Here is a 21,909-nt window from a genome sequence, read left to right as displayed (position 1 = left end):
TGTAAAGTATCTATAAAATATTGAGCTATCAATTAGCCAAGCTTATTATTAAATATTAGCTATCAAGTAACAGCCATTGAGGAAACTATCTTCAATGCAATTACATCATCTTGTTAATGTCGTTATAATTAATTTATTGTTCTTGTCTGTGTCGAAGAGAAATATTTATTCTCTTGAGGGTAATGTCCATACACTAGCTCTAGGCTTGTGCATGTGTTGAATTGATGATCAAAAGATGATTGAGTTGAGATAAAGATGATAATTTCCACTTTTTTACGTGGGTTCCAAACCAACAATGACTTATATTTTATATGACTTTTGCAGGAGTCAAGCGATGAAACAGAAAGTTCAACAGCTCCCGACAGTACGACCAGAGAAAAGCTGGGGTTCTCCATTGGAGATGAGGTGCTGTTGACCGAAAGGATGGCAATTTCTATCTGGGAACTGTTGTCGAGGTAAGAGTCAATCTCATCAAAATTTATATCGCGTTTATATCAATTTTTGTTCATTATAACAATTTTTTGTTAATTACTATGATTAAAATCAATTGAAACGAGCTTCCTTTTGACCAAATATCAGCGTTACCAGATTGTATCAGAGATTTTCTCAAGCAAAAGTGCCAGCGCCAGGATAGCCGAGTCTACTAAGGCGTTGTACCCCACATTCTGGTCATTACCTGGTCGCGGGTTCGAATCCTGCCGAATAGGCATGGACGTTTGTTTAGCCCTACGGTCCAGGAACATGGATACTTCTCACTGGGAAAAGGTACTCTTAGAATCGCTAAGCAGCATTCGCTCGCTTCTCTGCACGACCATCAATTGCACACCTCACGAGCGAATGTTCATTCATCCTCGTAATCCCACGTTTATGACAAACTTGCCATCCTGGCTGATCAACGCCAAGGAGGCATGGATGAAGACCTTTGTAAGACGCAGTAAGCATGATCCTGAAGTTGAAAAGGTAGAAATTATTCATTTGAACCCTCATGTCGCTCAAGTAAGACTTTCTGATAGAAGAGAAGTTTCTGTCAACATTCGTAGATTGGCCCCGGTAGGTTCCACCACTGGGAGGGAAGAATGATATGATAATCATATGTCATAAATCAGTTGTTTGAATTATTCTAAATCATCAGAAAGTTTGGTCTTTTATCTCAGTTTATTTTAGTCAATAAAAGCCATTATTCTAGCTCTTCAATGGTCTCTATTTATTACAATCATATCATAAATCACCCTTGCACTTCTCATTACCCACCACAAGAGAAAAGCTTAGGTGGGCATCAACCGTAATTTAAAAAATGTGACTGGATAAGGACAAAGCCACACGAAGTCATTCTATTTTGATAATATTATTATCTAATGATGATTTATCATTAAATTCAATATAATATATTATTAATTTATTCAATAAAAGAAATAATACTTTTGATTGATATAATTAATAAAATATAACGGTTGTTATTTAACTGATGTTAGAAAACACTATAACTAAGTCAGCATATTGTCATTTCAAAGCAAAAACCTAACCCCCTAACCTACCCTTTCACATTTTAAACATTAATAAACATACCTCTTGGTAAAAACCCCTAATCCCTTCCAACATATTGCAATTTCAAAGCGAAATCCTAACCCCTTAACCTATCTTTTCACCTTTGAAATATCAAAAAGCATAATTCTACCTGGACCCTAGCCCTTTCTAGCATATTACAATTTCAAAGCAAAAACCTAACCCCTAACCCTTTTACATTTAATACTTTAGATTTCAAAGCAAAATCCCAACCCCCTAACCTATCCTTTCATCTTTGAAGCATCAAAGACATAACTCTACCTGGACCCTACCTCCTTCTAGCATATTAAGGTGCGTACAGACTCTCGCTCTGCTCCGCAACCGAACGTCACTCCAGCAGAGCGATTGATGATCGACCGGGGAGCAACAGTGGTTCGACGGGGAACGCGAGAAGATCTAACATCTTCCGTTACGTTCATGATGGGTGCGTGGGCGGTCCGACTGTGGTTCGATGGTGTTACGAAGGCGGTACGAGGGAGGAGCGTGCTCGGTGTGGGTTGGAAGCACGAATATGTGTACGCAGCTTAACAATTTCAAAGCAAAAACCTAACCTATCTTTATGAAACGTTATTTAATATAACCTAAATAAAATCTAACCCCTAACCCTTTTACATTTAATAGATTGTTGTCAGATCTCAGCCTTGCCACCCAAACAGCTGATACTGGTATATCTGATGAATTTAACTGTTCATTATTGTTAAAAAATAGTTTTTCATATTTTATTTGTCAAGAAAATATATTTTTTAAAGATGTAATAATACATTTTTATGATTGAAATAAAATATTTTGTCAATTGGTTGAATTTCCACATTGTTGATAAACGATGTGGCAACATCGCAATGCGTGAAAGAGATAGCGTCATCTGCTTTGTTGAATGATACACAAGGATAGCAACACCATTGCAAATCACACACTGCCATTATAACGTGGACCTCACTATAGATACTCAAAGAATATGAATTTCCTATCCCGTACGTGTATAAGCCAATACTTTCCTTTATTATAATATAGATTACAAATCTTATAGCTATGACAGATAGAGAAGAGAGAGATTAGATTACTTTATTTATGTATGTTACAATAATTACTGGCTTATACACTAATTTACATTAAATGGCGGTAATGCTAATTATTCAACGAATTTTACAAAGTAAAATAGAGTATAAAAAATAAGAGTATAAAAAATTGATCAATGAGAATAAAGATTGAATGCATTACAATAACGATAATATAATAATGTGATGTAACTTCATAAATCGGCGGTGTTTCAACAAATAATTGTCGATTCTCTAAGAAGGATACTAGTAGTTCTGTGAACAGTAGACCTCACGCAGTATTCTCATCCACAAGTACCTGATTGAAACTATAGACCTTATGGAAATAGACTGGCTTCTCCACACATCTGTGTAATCACTTGTCAGCTGATTTATGATGAATAATTCTATAGTATGATTTTTACTCTAATATTGGCGTATGAAGGAGGCTCCTTTTTCCTTTTATATTATCCTTTAAATGCAAAATTTCCAAAAACCTTGTATATACGTCGACGCGCAATTAAAAAAGGAACATACCTGTCAAATTCCATGAAAATCTATTACCGCGTTTCGCCGTAAATGTGCAACATATAAACATTTAAACATTAAGAGAAATGCCAAACCGTCGACTTGAATCTTAGACCTCACTTCGCTCGGTCAACTATTTAAAATAGGGTTATTCTTTTTGAAACACCCGGTATTATGTGCAACTGATGTGGAAACGTTTTGTCAAACAAAATGTTTCCACACAATAGATTTTGATAGTATTCAAATCGCAATACTTGTCGCAAAAATGTCACCTTTAGTCTGATATGGCGTATGAAGGAGGCTCCTTTTTCCTTTTATATTCTCCTTTAAATGCAAAATTTCCAAAAACCTGTGTATATATATATACGTCGACGCGCAATTATAAAAGGAACATACCTGTCAAATTTCATGAAAATCTATTACCGCGTTTCGCCGTAAGTGTGCAACATATAAACATATAAACATTTAAACATTAAGAGAAATGCCAAACCGTCGACTTGAATCTTAGACCTCACTTCGCTCGGTCAATAAAATTATATCCTTCTCATAAACACACGACCGGGTGTGTGTGTGTGTGTGTGTCTGTGTGTGTGTGTGAGAGAGAGAGAGAGAGAGTGAGAGAGGTGAGTGTGTAAGAAAGAAAGAGTGAGAGTGTGTGGTTCAGAAAGAGAGAGAGTGAGAGTCCAACAGGTGCAGTCCAAAACTGCTCTTCTCGCAAATTAACGAAAAACATGTTGTTTATTTACGAAGTATTCCATTAATTTTTGTCGTTTGCGTTTCAGTTGGACAACGTGCGCGAGCAATGCCTGATCAAGTTTGACGACAACACGTCGAGCTGGTCACACGTGAAACACGTGACACGTCTGTCTCCCGTGGGTGATGGATTCGACGACGATGTGGTGATGTGTGTCGTGTGCAAGCAGAGTGAGCCACAGGCCACCATTGTCGTCTGCAACCGGTGTGCACGGGGCTACCATCAGCTGTGTCATCAGGTGAGTCATATGAGTGCATGGGGCAGCTACCATCAGCTGAAAGCTGCTCCAAAGGTAGCTCCGCAGTGCAGGCTGGATGCTTGTCTGACTCGGACTAGGCGCTGAGACAGCAAATAATAGCAGGGTTGGTGGGAATGCGAGCGGCCGCAGTAACATCTTCCACCCAGCAATGGTCGGCGTAGTTCCGCCTAGCGGACAGACGAAAGATCAATCCAGTCGGTTATTTGATCCCTCCAGCCAGGCTCAGCCAAGCAGCCGAGACAATAGAACAATGGAGTGGCGGTCTTATTCGCGTTCATCAGAAGTTTTCTTTCTCACGATTATTTTGATTTTTGTGTTACCTATAATCAGTAATAACTCCAGTCACCAGTAAAACGTTTGCAGAAACGTGGTGTACTACCATATTAATGACTTTTCATGATGATTTTCAATTATTTAAAAACATTGTTGACATTCTGAGCCTTCAGACTAAACTTGGGGTCGCTGAGAACGAACCTGCAATCAGAATTTCTCTATCACGAAAAATAACGAAAAAAACCAGCTATTGATCTTCCGGCAACCGTTAACAGTCATCCTGCAATACGGCCGAAAGACTTCCAAGCCAGACACCCATCTCAAATGACAAGAACGCCAAGCTGTGAGAAACCATCCTGCACTGCGGCGCTAGGTCAAAAGCTTCATAGTGTTTTCGGATTCCTGTCTGAAGGCTCCTTCACACGTACAGAACGGCTTCCTTCTGGACTAGTATATGATTATGAAAATTCGGGAAAGAAACAGTTTTGGGCTAGTCCTACCCCAATTATTTTAATGAATTTAGTTGTGTATCTTGAATCAATAAATGAATAAATGAGTAGTGTGATGAGTAGATATATTCTGCAGTAAAATAAACTGTTAGGGCCCTGCAATACAGATATGCGATCCTATAGGTGTATATCTAAATCTCAGATCGGATACATTAGGGTCAAGCCATACGAAGCGATTTTCAGGTGATTTTTAGATGAGTCGGCAGGGTAGGAAGTTTTCCGATTGGCTGATTATCAGCTGATTCCCGAACGCCAACCCAATCACCTGATAATCAGCCAATCTCAGTCGACCACAATAGGAGGATCTCAGATTGGTTAGATTTCAATGTCTAAATATCCTAAAAGGTTCAGTTTAATAATGTTTTGGAGGGAGAGGTTAGGTTTCTACTTTTAAATGGCAATAAGTTGGTATTATTAAAAATATTTTGATAATAATTATCGTGGATAATAAACACAAATAACGAAAAATTACTTGATTAGTTGGTTTTAGCACATTTTAAATTTGGACAATATGAATGTCACCCGACAACAATGACTGTCATTGTCGACGTCGGCATTATACGCACAAATCAAAACCACCTTTAGAGCTTCCTGCCCTGTTGACTCGTCTAAAAACGCTTTAAAGGTGCGTACAGATATACGCGCCTCCAACACGCTCCGCACTCGCTCCAATCATGAACGTTACGGAGATGTTAGCTCTTCATTTTTTCCGATTGCAATTTAGAAGAACTTGAGAAAAATGTAACCTACTATCTAACAGTTTAGCTCAATATTTTAATTCTATTTCCCTCTCAGTAAATTCAAAGAAAAGTCGACTCATAGATTTCAGCCTCAGACAAAATCATATAGAACCTAAATTATACATTGGCTGTGATCCTGTAGAAATACAGACTCTGTTAATTTACTTGGTCTAGAGATAGATTAAAATTTTTATGGGATTTGCACATTGAAAAACTAATTAATTCTGTGAGTAAGGGGCTGTTTGTTTTGAGAAATATGGTGAGATTAGTGCCCGTATCAGTCTCAAAAATGGTTTATTTTGCCTTATTTTATTCACATGTGTCATATGGTATAGAGTTGTGGGGTGGTTGTGCTAATATACACTTCCAAAAAATATTCAGGCTTCAAAAAAGAGCAATACGTTACCTGGCTGGCCTCAGTTTCAATGATTCGTGTAGAGATGCGTTTGTAGACTTGAAAATTCTAACACTCCCATCAGTTTACATATATAAACTCTTGATTTTCACACATAGAAACATTTCCACATTCAAAACACAGGCTGATTCACATAACTACAACACAAGGGGGAAAAATAGACTAGCCATACAACAACACAGATTGAAAATCTATGAGAAACTACCAACCTATCTAGGAGCAAAGTTACATAATAAATTACCCCCTGAATTGCAAACCTTGTCTGACATTAAAAAATTCAAGAGAGATTTGTACACTCTTCTCATTTGCAAGGCGGTGTATAGCTTGGAAGAATTTAACAGTTCTATGTCTTGACTAGTTTATAATTAAAAGTAGGCTAAATACTGTGTAGTCTAGAGTTTTAAGAATTGTTGACACTTTGTAATATGTATTTGTATTGCTGCTTGTGACGATATTCAACTGTATAATGTTCACATTTGCTGTGTTGAATAAAGAAATATTATTATTATTATTATTATTATTATTATTATTATTATTATTATTATTATTATTATTATTCTCGCGTTCTACTTTTGCTCCCCGGTCGATCATCAATCGATCTGCTCGAGTGACGTTCGATTGCGGAGCAGAACAAAAGTCTGTACGCACCTTAATGTGGCCTGGCCCTAAATGCTTATGTGATACATGTTTATTCAATGAAACATGTACAGATGTTAGCAATAGATGAGTAAATAAATAATTGAGTGCTCATTCATTCATTAATCAAATGAATAATCTATAATATGATGAAGGAAAGAACTGGTTTATACACGTAATGGATAGGAAATTCACGAATGACGCATCATCACGTCTGAACTACTCAACTGATTGAGGTGAAATTTTGTATTATATATTCTTATTACCGAGTATGGTTATAGGCCTCTATTTCGAATTCTTCAAGATTTTAGTAGGTCAAGTTTACAGTGTTTATCAAGTTTTTAATTGGACCCTTGCGGAGCACGGGTTACCTGCTAGTAAATAAATGAAGCAATAAATAATTAATTTGTAATATTTTTCCAGCCGGCAATCAGCAGTGACAGCATGCGTAAATGGCAATGTCGCCGTTGTCAGGTGCCACTGATTGATGAGCTGCGTGCCTACCGCAAGAAGGCCAAAACCAAAGCTGCATCGCCCACTAAGAAGACAGCTTCTGCTGCACCCAATGCAGCTGTAGATGCACCCAATGCAGTTGCAGATACTCCCAATGCAGCTGCAGTACAGTTGAGGTCATCAGGGCAGCAGGAGAATGCAAGGCTCCAGCCGGAGTCGAATCCTAGGTTGCAGTTGCCATACGATGTGAGTAATAGGATAGTGTTTATTGTCAAGCTCAACCACAAACATGTATATTATAATAATTAATAAAAATCTGGTGTGGTATACTCACACAACTTTCCTTGCTCATTGAACTGTAAGCCCCATTCTTAAACGAGAATATTTCAGGGGAATAACATAATGATGACGATTGGCGGCAACATATTTGAAACTACGATCAGACTTCTGTATATGTGTATATATAATGTTTTCAGAGTACTTTTTCCTTTGTGTAAATTGTGAAATTCGATGATTTTTTAAAAGTCGTCAAAACAGCTGTTCTACAGATGAAATATCTCGTCTATGTGTTCTTTTATGAACTGGTCTACCTACCTAGCTCATGCACGAGAAGTAGGTTACAAAGTCCATTTCTCAAGGATGGGGTGGACCCCCATTAGTTTCCCAGAAAGGAGACTCATGCCAGTTGATAGACCTATAAAGGGTATGAATTTGAAAAAATCGGTCAAGTCATTTTTAGAAAATCGTGAAAACATGGTTTATTAGTAATTATCCGTCATTTTTTTCAAGAATATTACGGAGCTCCTGCAATTTTCCCAGAAATGAGACTCATGTCAGTTGATAGGGGTTATAAATAGCTATCCATGGTATAAATTTGAAGAAAATTGTTAGAGCTGTTTTCGAGAAAACCGTGAAAAACATGGTTTTTTAGTGATTATCCGGTATTTTTTTCAAAAATATTACGAAGCTCCTGCAATTTTCCCAGAAATGAGACTCATGTCAGTTGTTGGGGCTTATAAATAGCTATCCATGGTATAAATTTGAAGAAAATCGTTAAGAGCCGTTTTCAAGAAAACCGTGAAAAACATGGTTTTTTAGTAATTATCCGCCATTTTTAATTCAATTTTATTGAATTTCTTATTGTCGAATCCTCATGGTATAAGGACCTTACGTTTAAAATTTCAAGTCAATCAGTTGATTAGGAATGGAGTTATCGTGTTCACAGACATACACACACACAGACCAACACCCAAAAATCATGTTTTTGGACTCAGGGGCCTTGAAACGTATAGAAAACTTGAAATTAGGGTACTTAATTTTTTGGAAACCAATACTTTCCTTACCTATGGTATAGGGCAAGTAAAGTAAAAACAATTAAAAATTAGGAGTGGCCGTAGTCGAGTGGATCAGATGCTGGCTTTATGATTCAGAGGCCCGGGTTCAAATCCCGGCCCGGGCAAGATATTTATCTCGGGCCACTCCGTGTTTCGGATGGACACGTTAAGCCGTCGGTCCCGGCTGCCTAAAAAGCAGTCGTTAGGTCATGTCAGAGGCCCTGAAATTGATCAGCTGCGACCTGAAAACTCTGAACCAGACTGAGCCAGCCAGGTCACTCGATATTATTATTATTAATGTAAAAATCTTGAAGTACTCTTTAATTTTTTTTATAAAAAAAATTTAAAATAGTTCAAAAACTAGTTCCGGTGATCACACCATCGTCAGGTTATAAAATAAAATAAATTTCCAATAAATTTATTAAAAAAAATAAAGGGTACTTCAAAATTTTTACATTGCTTTTATTAATTTAAAAAGTAGCCCATGTGAATGAAGTGTTTTTATGTATAATAATCTATTATTGTGAGGCCAATGGTATAATGATAGTGGAAAAGATAGTCTATATCTATCTCTATAGAGAGGTCCACGTTATAATGGCAGTGGAGAATATAGGTCTACATATCTATAGTGAGAACATTGGACCATTCATTCAGATGAGAGAGACGTGAAAGGAAGAAAAGTCCGCGCCACGTGTCTGTCTAACTGTGCTAAATCGGCCTAAGATTCAACCTGTATGTTATTTTGTTGTGTCTACGGTAAATAGTGTCAAGTAGACAGAATAAAATTAAATACAGATTGAATGTTAGATCCAAATAGAGACGTGGCGCGGACTTTCTCCCTTGCATGACTCGCCAATGTAAATAAATAGTACACTGTTTAATTACGGTTTATTTAGTTTTGATATTTTGTGTTGTGATTGCAGTTACAGTTACTAGTGTCCCTTCTAATCCTAATTTATTCATATTATTTGTTTATTAAATGGCCCATATGAATAAATCCATAGCAATTCGTTTCGATTTTTGTCGAGCAAGGTTCAGTCGACTCAAACCTTTCAGAGAGGAACTACCTATGCGTACATGAGCAGTAGAGCACTCACTAAAGATTACAGAAAGCTGGCCGCTTTAGCACCGCTGTATCCCTACTTTTCTCTGCGCGCTATCCCTCAAGTCGGAAGTTATTTTGTATGGTCTATAGGCACGAGGAATTGCGCCTCAATCTGGTTTAATTCAACATTGGCCTATGATAAACCAGAGCAAATGCTCCTGAGCAGATCATGGAGCAATGTTTTGCTCATGAGTCATTATTTTTTTTTTTTTTTTTTTTAGAGATTACGTCCTAAAGACTCCAGTCATGGAGTATAAGACAAGTCATGTTATTACATAATAATTCTAACACTAAGTAGTTCAACCTAGTTTAGGTTTGAAAGGAATTCTTGTACACTATAAAAAGCTCTATCAACTAAATATTTTTAATTTGTTTTTTGAAAATCTTCAAATCATCATTACTTTTCAAGATTTGAGGTAGCTTGTTATAAAATTTCCTACCAATATAATCTGGTTTTTGTTCAAATAACCTACTATTGTGACCCATTATATGATAATCTGCTCTGTTTCGCGTATTATACTCATGAACATCTGAATTCTGGATCACACCACTCGTTTTCACATGCATTACAACTTCATATACATACAAAGATGGCACAGTTAATAGACCAAGCTTTTTAAATAAAGGCCTACAAGAGTCTAACCTATTCACTTTCTCTATACATCTGAGTGCCTTCTTTTGAATCTTAAACACCCTGTCCATATTTTGTTGAGATGAATTACCCCATACTAAAATAGCATACCTAATATGAGATAGTATAAGTCCATGGTAAGCAGTTAACAGTAGTTTTTTATCATTCAGCCTAGCAAGCTGCCGCAGGACAAATACCCCAGATGATATCTTATTACATATCCTCTCAATGTAAGGATGCCATGTTAATTTCCTGTCCAATAAAATTCCCAAGAATGCTACTTTCTCTTCTTGGTCTAATTCATTTTCCTCTACAAACACATTTATTTCTCTATCCTCTACTGAATTATATTTACTTTTGAATTGTAGGAATTGACATTTCTTACTATTTATTGTTAATTGCCTTTGCTTCAAGAATTGGACAATTGACTGTACTCCAGTAAAAGCATTTATTTCTAGACTATCTAATAAATAATTGTTAAAGATAAGCGATGTGTCATCAGCAAACAACAGAGCTCTGTGATCTTTAACTCTTTTGGTAATTGGTTCACATACAACAGAAACAGTAAGGGACCCAGAATTGAGCCTTGAGGTACTCCAGCCTGGACCTCCAGTTTTTGAGATTTAATTTTTACTATTTCATTCCCATCCACCTTGGTAAGCTCAACACACTGGTTTCTACCTATGAGATATGATTCAAACCATTTTAGTTCTATACCATTCACACCTACAGTTTTTAGTATTTCCAATAATATTCTATGGTTCACACAATCAAAAGCTTTGGATAAATCAAGAAATATTGCGGCTGCCTTCTCACCTGAATCTATTATATCTATTAGTCTTTCAACAAGGGATACTATTGCAGTCTTAGTAGATTTCCCTTTCTGGAACCCATGCTGTTCATCACATATGAAATTAATTTCTTCCAGGTGCATCAATAGCCTATTTAAAACTACTCTTTCAAAAATTTTACTTATTACATTTAGAATACTAATGGGTCTATAATTTTCAACTCTTTCAGAATCACCGCTCTTGAAAATTGGCAAAATTTTTCCTTGTTTCAGATCATCAGGGAAAATACCCTGCTCTAGTGAAGTATTAAGGAGATGCAATAAAGGGTCCAGTAATTCATTTTCACATTCTTTTAAAATTTTGCTTGAGACCCCATCCAATCCTACTGTTTTTTTGTTATTCAAATTTTTTATTATTCTTGACAACTCATCTCTTGATAATGGATGAAATTTAAATACCTTTTCAATTGGCTCAGCATTTAATGTAGTTGTATTATAAGTATTAGTGTTCAGTGACTTTTGGAGATTATGCAACCTGTTGATAATACTTATTGAAAAAGTTACAAATGTCTATACTATCATCCATATAATTTCCATGTTCATCGATTATCCTAGGGACATTAGTAACTGTATCTTTTTGAGCTGCTCTCCTATTTCTATTAATTACCTCCCAAACAGCAGAGTTAAAATTGGTACTAGTTGTTAATATTTCAGCTGTTTTCTACACTTAGCTTTCCTCACTTCTTTTGCATAGTTTTTCTTTAGACATTTGTATTTGACTTCACTCGGAACATCCCTCACTAATTTAAATTCCTCATAAGCTTCCCTAACAATATTTCTTTGAGTAAGAATATCTTCAGTTATCCATTCATCTACTTTGTTAATTTACTTTTTACTTTGACTTTTTTTTGGACAGCATACACTAATGTGAAATCTTAGAGTATCAATGAATTGCTTATATTTGTAATTTAGGTTACAACTGTTATAAACACTACTCCAATTTTCTTGAAGCAGTTCCTGCTTCAAACAATTTATATTTCCTAGCTCATATTGCTGAATTTCTTTCACAAAAGTTTTTTTTCTGCTTGGATTCTGGCCCTGCAACTTAACATCTAAAATTTGATAGTTATGATCTGATAGATCTGAGCTACCTAACCTGACATTACAACCTTCTATATTTGTGAGGATATTATCAATAATTGTCTGTGAAGTTCGAGTTACTCTTGTATATTCGTGGACCTTAATTTCTAAATTATTCATATTAAATATCTCTAATATCCTCTGTCATTTTATCCTGCCTGGCAAAATCGGTATTGAAATCTCCTACTACTATAACATTTGTGAAACGAGCGGTTGTAATTTCCAAAAGTGTATGGAGCAGCTCACAAAATTTTTGCCAGTCTCCATTTGGTGACCTATAGATACCTAACACTGCTACCTCAAATCGATCATCAATTTTTAACCTTAGTCCCGTCACCTCTAAATCCATCTCAACAGAAAATCTCTTAACAAAATCCAGTTCATAAGTTTGGGTATGTTTAGCATTGCTAGTGAATATACATACACCACCACTTCTATGAGCTATTCTACAAAATTCTGATCTCAGTGAATAGCCTGGAATCCTAACTTGATTTATTTCCTTTATTTTTAAGCCATGCTCTGTGAAAATAACAATGTCAGGATCCTCCTGTTTAAGAAATACTTCTAATCTGTCAATTTTGTTGCGAAGATACTGAATATTTTGATGATAAATACTAAAAACCTTACCATCTTGTGCTACTCTATCTCTAGCATTTGTAGCTATTTCCCTTTCCCTGTTTTGAGCCAATTTACTAAAAAATCGTTATTTGTTTTTTGACTGTTTTTAAACCAGAGGATTGCAAACGGCTTTCAATCAGCTCTGCCAATCTATTACAAAAGATTACTTTGCCAGATCGATTTAGATGCACCCATGATTAGTGAAGTTATGTCTTTTCAGCCTTTCATTTAGAAAACAAATCCCCAGTTGTTTAGAATTCTTATTTTTTAGCTGTTGATTGTATATGATTGATTTGTTTGTCGAATTGATTGCTTCATTTAATTCTGGCCTATCAACCTATTAGGAATAGTACTTATTATTAAGTTTGTTTTTTTGCTGAGTGGCACAATTTCCTTGATTTTTTCTGTTACTTGAGGAAGATGATTCAAGTTAGGTTCATTTATATTATTTGAGCCACCCAGTACAATTAGATAGTCATTTTCATCAAAGTCTTTAGTTTGTTCCCTAGCTGACTCTACAACTGCATTAATTGATGCACTTGGCTTGAAAAAACATTGGACATCAAATTTATTTTTCAATCTTTTATCAAGGAGATCACTGCAATCACGTCCATGACTGGACGTCAGTAGCAGAACTCTCCCTTTCCTATCTTTATTTCCCTCAGCTATATTTTTGGTTGCTGTCTTCAAAACCTCACTGTACGTTTTATTTCGACCATTTTCAGAGCATTTCCCATCATTTAGGTTAGATTCTATTTTTTGCATTTGGACGGAGGTTCTATCATACATTTAGTATTATCAATTTAGATTTTAGTTTCTTTATTTCCTCCGACATTAGACTACATTGATTTTTTAGATTAGTATTTCTTTTTTATGGTCTTCATCTTGTAATTTTATAATCAGTTCCAAAGATTTAATTTCTTCTACCATCCCTAACCTTTCTTCCTCAGACGTTTTTAGAGTTACTTCTAATTGGTTTTTTAATTAGTGTGGCTACTTTGTAGTTGAGCAACTTTTTCGGCTAAAGTAGTAGAAGCATAACATTTGCTCTTTTTATATGAATAGCTTTACCTTATACTCTTACCTTATGCTCCTGAACTCTGGAGCAAATGCTCACGTATTTTAAAGATTCCATCAGCTGATTCGCCTTTGTAGCCTTTCTTTGTTTTTATAGCTCACGGAAGCGCTAAATTTCATTTTTTTTTTCATTTCATTTCATTTTCATCCCACTGACCACCTATGAAAGGGGTATAAGGATTTGTCAATTCTAATCTAGTCGTCAATCTTTACATTCCATAATGCAAAAGAATTCCTTACTGGAATAAGGACAAACCTGCAACAACTCCTCCTCACCTTTACTCTGAACTTTTCACCTGTAAGAGCCTTTACGCGTGTTGGCAATGAATTATAAAGCCAATTCCTGCACTCTTTACCCCCCTATCATACATACCAGTTTGATGAATGTCGTCTCTGAGGTTTTGTCTGTATCTGGTATTGTATGAGTGGAGCAACTGTATTGAACCTATCTTTATTCCTATCAATAAAACAAAGAGCCTCCAAAATATATACAGCTGGTAGTGGAAGAATCTTTAACTCTTTGAAATAATCTCTACAACTTGCTCTAATAGATTCACCCACCATCACTCTAACTGCCCACTTTTGAATCCTAAATATATGTATTGCCCCAAAATATAACACCGTATGAAAGAAGAGAATGGAACACAGCAAAATAAACACTTCTAAGCGTTCCTGCATCCAGCAATTTCTGCTAGTAGCAATATGCAAGTAGGGGGCACCGCTTGTGTTTGCGTCGTCTGCTCTGTTTTCTATCTATGAATAGAGTTTTAGGTTAGTTGAGATTAGAATTTTGAAATAATAGCGTGAAAAATTTCATCTCTATAATAATCTCCAGCATATTCTTTAATCTCAATAGCCTTCTTATAATCGTCTACACTCTCATCTTCTTAATGCCTATTTCGTGATTGCTATCTGTATATCAGGGAGCTATCTTTGTATTTATTTTTTTAGGAATAATGGTGATATATATCATGGTTGAATTTAAAAAGGTTTTATAGTTCTCAACTATTGGTTGTGATCGTATCTGGTATAGTTTCATTTTCCTCATACGAATTAGTTGAGCCATTTTACTATGAGCGATAGGTGATAAGCTGCTCTAGACTAGACTCACCTTTTTTTGAAGCATTTGCTTTAGTTTATTCATACAATTTTGAGTATAAGCTTTTACTTTTGAGCAAATGCTCAAACTATTTTTATGATGAGCTTGAGCAAAAGGTTTTGCTCACGCTTATTCATAGAAAATGAAGCAAATGCTCCATATTTTAGAAGTATAAGCAAATGCTCAACTTTATAACATATTGAACATTGTTTAATTTATGATGTTGCAGTTGAAAAGCCTGGTGTGGGACGAACAGCACGAGGTGAACTCTCAGCAGAAATACTGCTATTGTGGTAGCAGTGGAGACTGGTACCTGAAGATGTTGCAGTGTTCTCAATGCAGGCAGTGGTTCCATGAGCGCTGTGTTTCCTGTCTACAGTACCCGCTCTATTTGGGCGATAGGTCAGTCTAATTATTGCCACAATATTCATCTATTAAGGTTGTGCACCACATTAAAAACGTTTTATTGGTGACATTTTTGCGACAAGTATTGCGATTTGGATACTATCAAAATTGTTGTTCCTTGTTTTCATGAACGATTTCCCTTGTAATGTGCCGTCAGGAAGGTCTGTCTTATTTGCTGATGATGCAAATTTCTTAGTTTCGGCGAATAATGTCGTTGAATTGCAAGCTATTAGTGATGCTGTTCTTGCTGAAATTACAAGGTGGTGTTCTGCAAATTAGCTCGAGGTCAATATAGGCAAGACAACCTTCATTGAATTCTCAATCCACAGACTTCCTGTGAATCAGTTGGAGTTTGAGGTTGAGGCAAAAGGGTTACTACCCTCTGATGCAACGGATTTTTTTGGGGGTTTCTGTGGATCAGGTTTAACATGGTCTTCTCATGTTCAATTTCTTTCTAGGAGATTAAACTCAGCTGCGTATGCAATGTCCAGGCTCAGGAGGGTATTAGTTCATGAGGCAGTGATCTCTGTTTACTATGGATATTATGAGTCATTACTGTCTTATGGGATATTGCTGTGGGGAGGATCAAGATTCTCTGCCTCTATCTTCCGTGCCCAAAAGAGAGTCCTAAGAATCATATTTAAAAAGCCACCCCGTTTCTCATGTAGATCGCTATTCAAAGATAATAGAATTTTGACGGTTCCTAGTCTCTATTTGTACCATCTGGCAATCTATGCTTATAAAATGAAATATGATTGGCTGACAGGACGGTGTGGATGTTCATCAACACAATACAAGATACAGGGGCTTAGTCAGAGTTGAACAGCACAGGACAGGGTTTTATGAGCACAACCCAAATTACATTGGCAAAAAAGTGTTTAACTGTTTACCCCAGAATATTAAAGCTGCCCAAACCCTAAACTCTTTCAAGACTAATCTAAAATGTTGGCTATTAGAGAAATGTTTTTATGAGTGGCAAAGTATCTTCGACCATTGAATACGTTGCATTAGTTATACATGTTGTATGGTCTTAGATATAGGTTATTTGTTATTTGTGTTATGATGTACAAAATTGTTGTGTTTTGTGTCAATATTTATTTATTATTTATTTATTTATCACATTGTGTACAAATACTTAAAATGAGGAAGGCACAACAGGCTCATGCCCAAAACTGTCTCATTTCCAATTTATATTATACTGTCCAAATCAAAATGTTGGTTATGTCACTTTAACTTTTCAAAATACAATTTACACTCTTCGATACTCAGATAAACGAGCAATTTTGAATCAAATATGTTGTTTTCTCTTTATTGTATGACTATTGTCGATATGGAGCTTGTCACTATCCATGACAGTATAATAAACCAATAAAAAATCTATTGTGTGGAAACATTTTGTTTGGCAAAACGTTTCACATCAGTTGCACATAATACCGGGTGTTTCAAAAAGAATGTCTCAATTTTAAATGGTTATATTTATTTAAAAAAATGGTGCGAACAAACCAATTTTACATCAAATTACTCACAGAAGTATCAAGTTTATGATGATGCATTATAAGTGTTCTATGTACTTGAAAAGTGACCATTTGTGCACTGATTGCAGGCCGCAAAGAATCACTTTTCCGCACTAGTGCGCAAAGTGAGTACTTTGCGTACTCCAGATTTGCAGCATGACAACGCAAAATAGTTAGTAGGTTATATGGAGCACCAGTGCAGCAAAATCGAAATTAAGTTGGTAACACTCATAGTGAGGCCCACGTTATAATGGCAGTGGAGAACAGCGTTGCCTTGCCATATTTGCCTCCATTATAGTCATTTCAATGCTTACATAAGATAGACCCCCTTCAAGCAGTCACATAAATTTTCAATTGAATTACTAATCATTATAATTCAATTATTATTATTCAATTTTAAATAAATCAAGGCTTTTATTAATAATAAAATTACAAAGAAAAACATTTGATGGATTTCAGGGAATTTCACCCATAATTACCCACTTTTCATATTCAATGGTAACTGTAGGAAAAATTTAATGTGAAATACGTGCGCAAAGTTCGTTTGCTGCACTCAAGAAACCATTCCGCCCTCGCCTACAGCTCGTGCGTAAACGTTTCTTTCGGTGCAGCAAACTGTCACTTTGCGCACTAGTTGTGCAACTAGAGCGCAAAGTGATAGTTTGCTGCACCGAAAGAAACGTTTACGCACGAGCTGTAGGCGAGGGCGGAATGGTTTCTTGAGTGCAGCAGAGAAACTTTGCGCACGTATTTCACATTAAATTTTTCCTACAGTTACCATTGAATATGAGAAGAGGTTGATTATGGCTAAAATGATGGCTGAAATTCATCAAATGTTTGTCTGTATAATTTTGTTATTAATAACAACTTTAATTTATTTTAAACTTGATAATCGATTGAAAATTGATAATTAACAAATAACAAACCAATTAAAAATTAATAATCGATAATTTATTCAAATTAAAAATTAAATTAATCCAATTAATTTGAAAATTTGAATAATTTTAATTTCTAAATAATTTTTCAACCAATCAATTTATGAATGGAAAAAATATTATTTGAAATGATGAATAATTAATTATAATCAAAATTTATAATTTAATGAGTTCTCATTTTTATTTATTTGAAAATCAGAAAAAATGAACAAATTCGCATTCTAAATACACGCCAACAATGTCAACAGCTGATTGGGATGGCTGCAAGATAATACGCAAAGTATTAAGAGTATGCAAAGTAATACTTTGCGCACTAGAGCGGAAAAGTGATTCTTTGCGTTCTGTAATCAGTGCAGGAATGGTCACTTTTCAAGGTAACTGTAGGAAAAAATTATTGTGTGTCATTGAATCAATACATAATAATGTTTGTCTCTATTATTGTGTGTTTTGTGTTTGTGTGTCAGGTTCTATGTGTTTGTGTGTGGCGTGTGCAACGTGGGTGTTGAGTTTGCGCGTCGTCTGGAGGTGGGTTGGGTGGACCTGGTGCATTTGGCACTGTTCAATATGACGGTGTGTCGCGCCGAGAAGTACCATCACATCGATCAGCACATCAACTATTTCATCAACTGTAACTGGACCAGCCTACAATTGCCACCAAAGGTAACTAATAGTACTTTACGTCACAATTTACCGCATGAGTATGATTGTTGAGAGTAAGACCATAGAGGAACAATATAGCGTAAGGAGATATCCCATGGTATAGGCGTTTATGTTGCAACTTTTACTGTTATCTCAAGCCGATTACTGTGGGTTATTGTCGATTGTTACTGTTTTGTTGGGGTGAGAGTGTATGAACGGCACAGTATGAGAGACTACGAGCGTCACACAGTTTCACGGGAAAGAACTACGTGGACTATCGGCTTGAGATAACAGTAAAGGTTGCGACATAAACGTCGTATACCATGGGATATCTACTTAAGCTAATGTTTCTCTATGGTAAGACCTGAGGAAATTCTTAGTTTCTAAGGACACAATTACCGTCAACACAAATTTTAACTAACCTATAGTGATACGTTATAATGGCAGTGAAGAAAGATAGGAGAACAACATTGCCGATCCTCTGTCGTGGCAGTGCCTTCCATAGACGGTAGGTAGCTGATACAGGTTTATTGATGTAATATTAACGGTTCATTCTCGTTTGAAATAATCAATTAGTATATTTATTAAGCAAAATAACTATATTTTTCAATAATTTTATAATGAATTTTCTTAATCAAGATGAAATTTGTGTTAATTAATTATCAATTCTACATTGTTTAAATACGATCTGACAACAGAGCTAAGCGAGAAAGAGATAGCGCTATCCGCTTTGTTGAATGATAGACAAGGATAACAATACCATTACTAAATAAACACTGCCGTTATAACGTGGACCTCACTATAACAGCGTTGGTTTGTGATGGCGAAAACTATGCCCATTTTAAGTAAGATTACTTACTCACTTACTTATTCCCAGGGCCATCTATATCAAAGTTGATATTTGGCCGCACCAACAAACTGTCTCCACGTAGTTTGCTCCTCAGCATCTCTTTCTGTCGCTCCAAGCCTCTCCATGTCAGTCTTATTTTATATTATTTCCAAGTTAAGATTATACTCTGGCAATGACTGGCATTCTATGCATCTAAAGAAACACTGCCATCCGAATAGTTTTGAGACTTTCTATGTGCCCAACCAGAGAGAGATCAATTGAGGATACCTCAAGGGCAAATCAGACTCAGTTTAATCATTGTTATGAATTGATGTAATCATAAAAATGTAAATGGCCCATATGAATAAAACCAGAGCAAATGCTCATGAGTAAAAGCATTGAGCATAAGGTTTTGCTCATGAGCAAAAGGTAGAAGCAAAAGCATTTGCTCATTTTGATATGAATAAGCTTTACCTTATACTCTTACCTTATGCTCCTAAACTCTGGAGCAAATGGTCACGTATTTTAAAAATTTTATCAGCTGATTCGCTTTTGTAGCCTTAATTTGTATTTATAGCTCACAGAAGCGCTAAATATGCAAACAGGGGGCACCGCTTGTGTTTGCGTCGTCTGCTCTGTTTTCTATTTTTTATGAATACAGTTTTAGGTTAGTTGAGATTAGAATTTTGAAATAATAGTGTGAAAAACTGTTATCTCTGTAATAATCTTCAGCATATTCTACTAATATCAATAGCCTTCTTATAATCGTCTACACTCTCATATTCTTAATGCCTATTTTCTATTTTGTGATGGCTATCTTTATAACAGGTAGCTTTTGTATTTATTCTTTTGTAGGAATAATGGTGATATATATCATGGTTGAATCTAAAAAGAGTTTTATAGTTCTACACTATTGGTTGTGATAGTATCTAATATAGTTTCCTCTTCCTCATACGAATTAGTTGAGCCATTTTACTATGAGCAAAGGTGATAAGCTGCTCTAGACTAGACTCACCTTTTTTGAAGCATTTGCTTCAAAAGTTGAGCAAATGCTCCAGTTTATTCATACAATTTTGAGTACAAGCTTTTACTTTTGAGCAAATGCTCAAACTATTTTTTTGATGAGCATGAGCAAAAGGTTTTGCTCACGTTTATTCAAAGAAAAGAAGCAAATGCTCCATATTTAGAAGTATGAGCAAATGCTCAACTTTATTCATATGGGCCATTGTCTATCTTGAAAATTACCAAAAAGAGCATCAAAATAATTATGCACTCCACCTTGAACGTTTACAACATCTGCATTGTTCACAACAGCTAAATTTGCAGTAGCTACAGCTGTAGTTGTTCTTTGTGTGGCAAAAAGCATTGCTGGCCAATTACTGTACTGTTTATTCAATATTTTCGAAGTGAAGGATAATTATGTTGAAGTCTTTAATTATTGATTTCAAATATTTCTACTTGTGAGTCTATTCCACGCAATTGCTTGTTCGTTAGTGGATTCATGAATTTGTGTCAATCCAATGAACAAAAATATTGTTCTCTTTTTCAGATTAGTAAAGTCCGGCCAAAAGAAAGAAAACTATTATCACAAATGTACTATAAAATAGCTCTAGGTAAGTTCATATTATCGTATTTTACATTTAGTTTCTAGTCAATGTACGGTTTCTCACAATCACTGGTATTTGTATGTTTCTATCATGATTCTCAAATCTGGAAATCGCCCAATCAGCTCTTCCAAATCTGCCAAAGAAGTTCTGATTTTTGGCAGAGTAGCTTGTCTGTCAAATCAATTCTGTTAAGAACTTGAAAGAATCAAGTATGAATATTTTGGTCCTGCAAAATTATTTCTTCAATATGTGAATGTTTCACTACTTTAGAGATAATAATGTGACATTTTTCTTCTATGCTTGGTTTTGAAGAATCTAAATTCAAAAATCCATGTTGTGAAAATGACTAAGGAATGTCAATTTTGTGAAGTGAACAACTTAACAAAACCTTAGGTTTTTTGTCTTAGCCTATCTTAGCTAAGGAATAGGTCTTAACCTATTTCGGGCCAAGTGTAACCTTATCTAAATTTGGGAGAGGAATAGCACAAGGTTACCTCTTTTTTCACTCCCTATCATTTTGATGATGTACTTATTGTATGAATCAATAAAATGAATTAATATTCGGTTGCGGAAATATTAACGATAAAAAAGTTTAAACGAAGTTTGAAATTATTTCTAAAGGAGGATGCTTTATAGTCTGAAGATTTTTTTAATTTGTATGTAAGTTTTTAAAAAAAATTTGATTACTGTAATAGAGTCAAAGACAAATAGTAATTATATACTAGATATGAATTCAATTAAAAATTAATGGTGTCTCGCTTTTGCTAGCACTTTGACTTGTCTGACGCCGTTGAGGCCAACCAGACGTAATATATATCTATCTATAAAGAATCAATTGTGAGGAAAAACAATGCTGTATCGCTAAAATTTCTGTATTAAATTGTTGACCGAGAACCTTACGCCTGATATAATTTATTTTGTCACTTTCTCGAATGATTACTATCTTCTCAATATCGTACTTCATTTTGATTTTTGAGAATTATATTGAGCATAATATTAAAGATAGATTAAAGAACATGTAT

At 35.4% G+C, this 21,909-nt stretch overlaps 1 protein-coding gene across 1 annotated transcript; it reads left to right on the top strand.

Moving 5' to 3' along the window:
* Positions 1 to 324: 324 nt before the first annotated feature.
* Positions 325 to 20,893, top strand: LOC120348945 (metal-response element-binding transcription factor 2-like; the record flags this gene model as incomplete). Its single annotated transcript, XM_039444596.1, is given in 7 exon segments — positions 325 to 412; positions 415 to 455; positions 3,908 to 4,117; positions 7,135 to 7,410; positions 15,188 to 15,360; positions 18,277 to 18,472; positions 20,830 to 20,893. Coding segments are annotated over 7 exon segments (1,048 nt in total), but the record flags the coding sequence as incomplete, so codon positions are not given.
* Positions 20,894 to 21,909: the final 1,016 nt, after the last annotated feature.

This window comes from Nilaparvata lugens, unplaced genomic scaffold (assembly GCF_014356525.2).
Source record: "Nilaparvata lugens isolate BPH unplaced genomic scaffold, ASM1435652v1 scaffold5015, whole genome shotgun sequence".
Taxonomy (NCBI): domain Eukaryota; kingdom Metazoa; phylum Arthropoda; class Insecta; order Hemiptera; family Delphacidae; genus Nilaparvata; species Nilaparvata lugens.
Note: the sequence above shows the minus strand (reverse complement) of the source record. Positions and strands in the feature narration are given on the sequence as shown.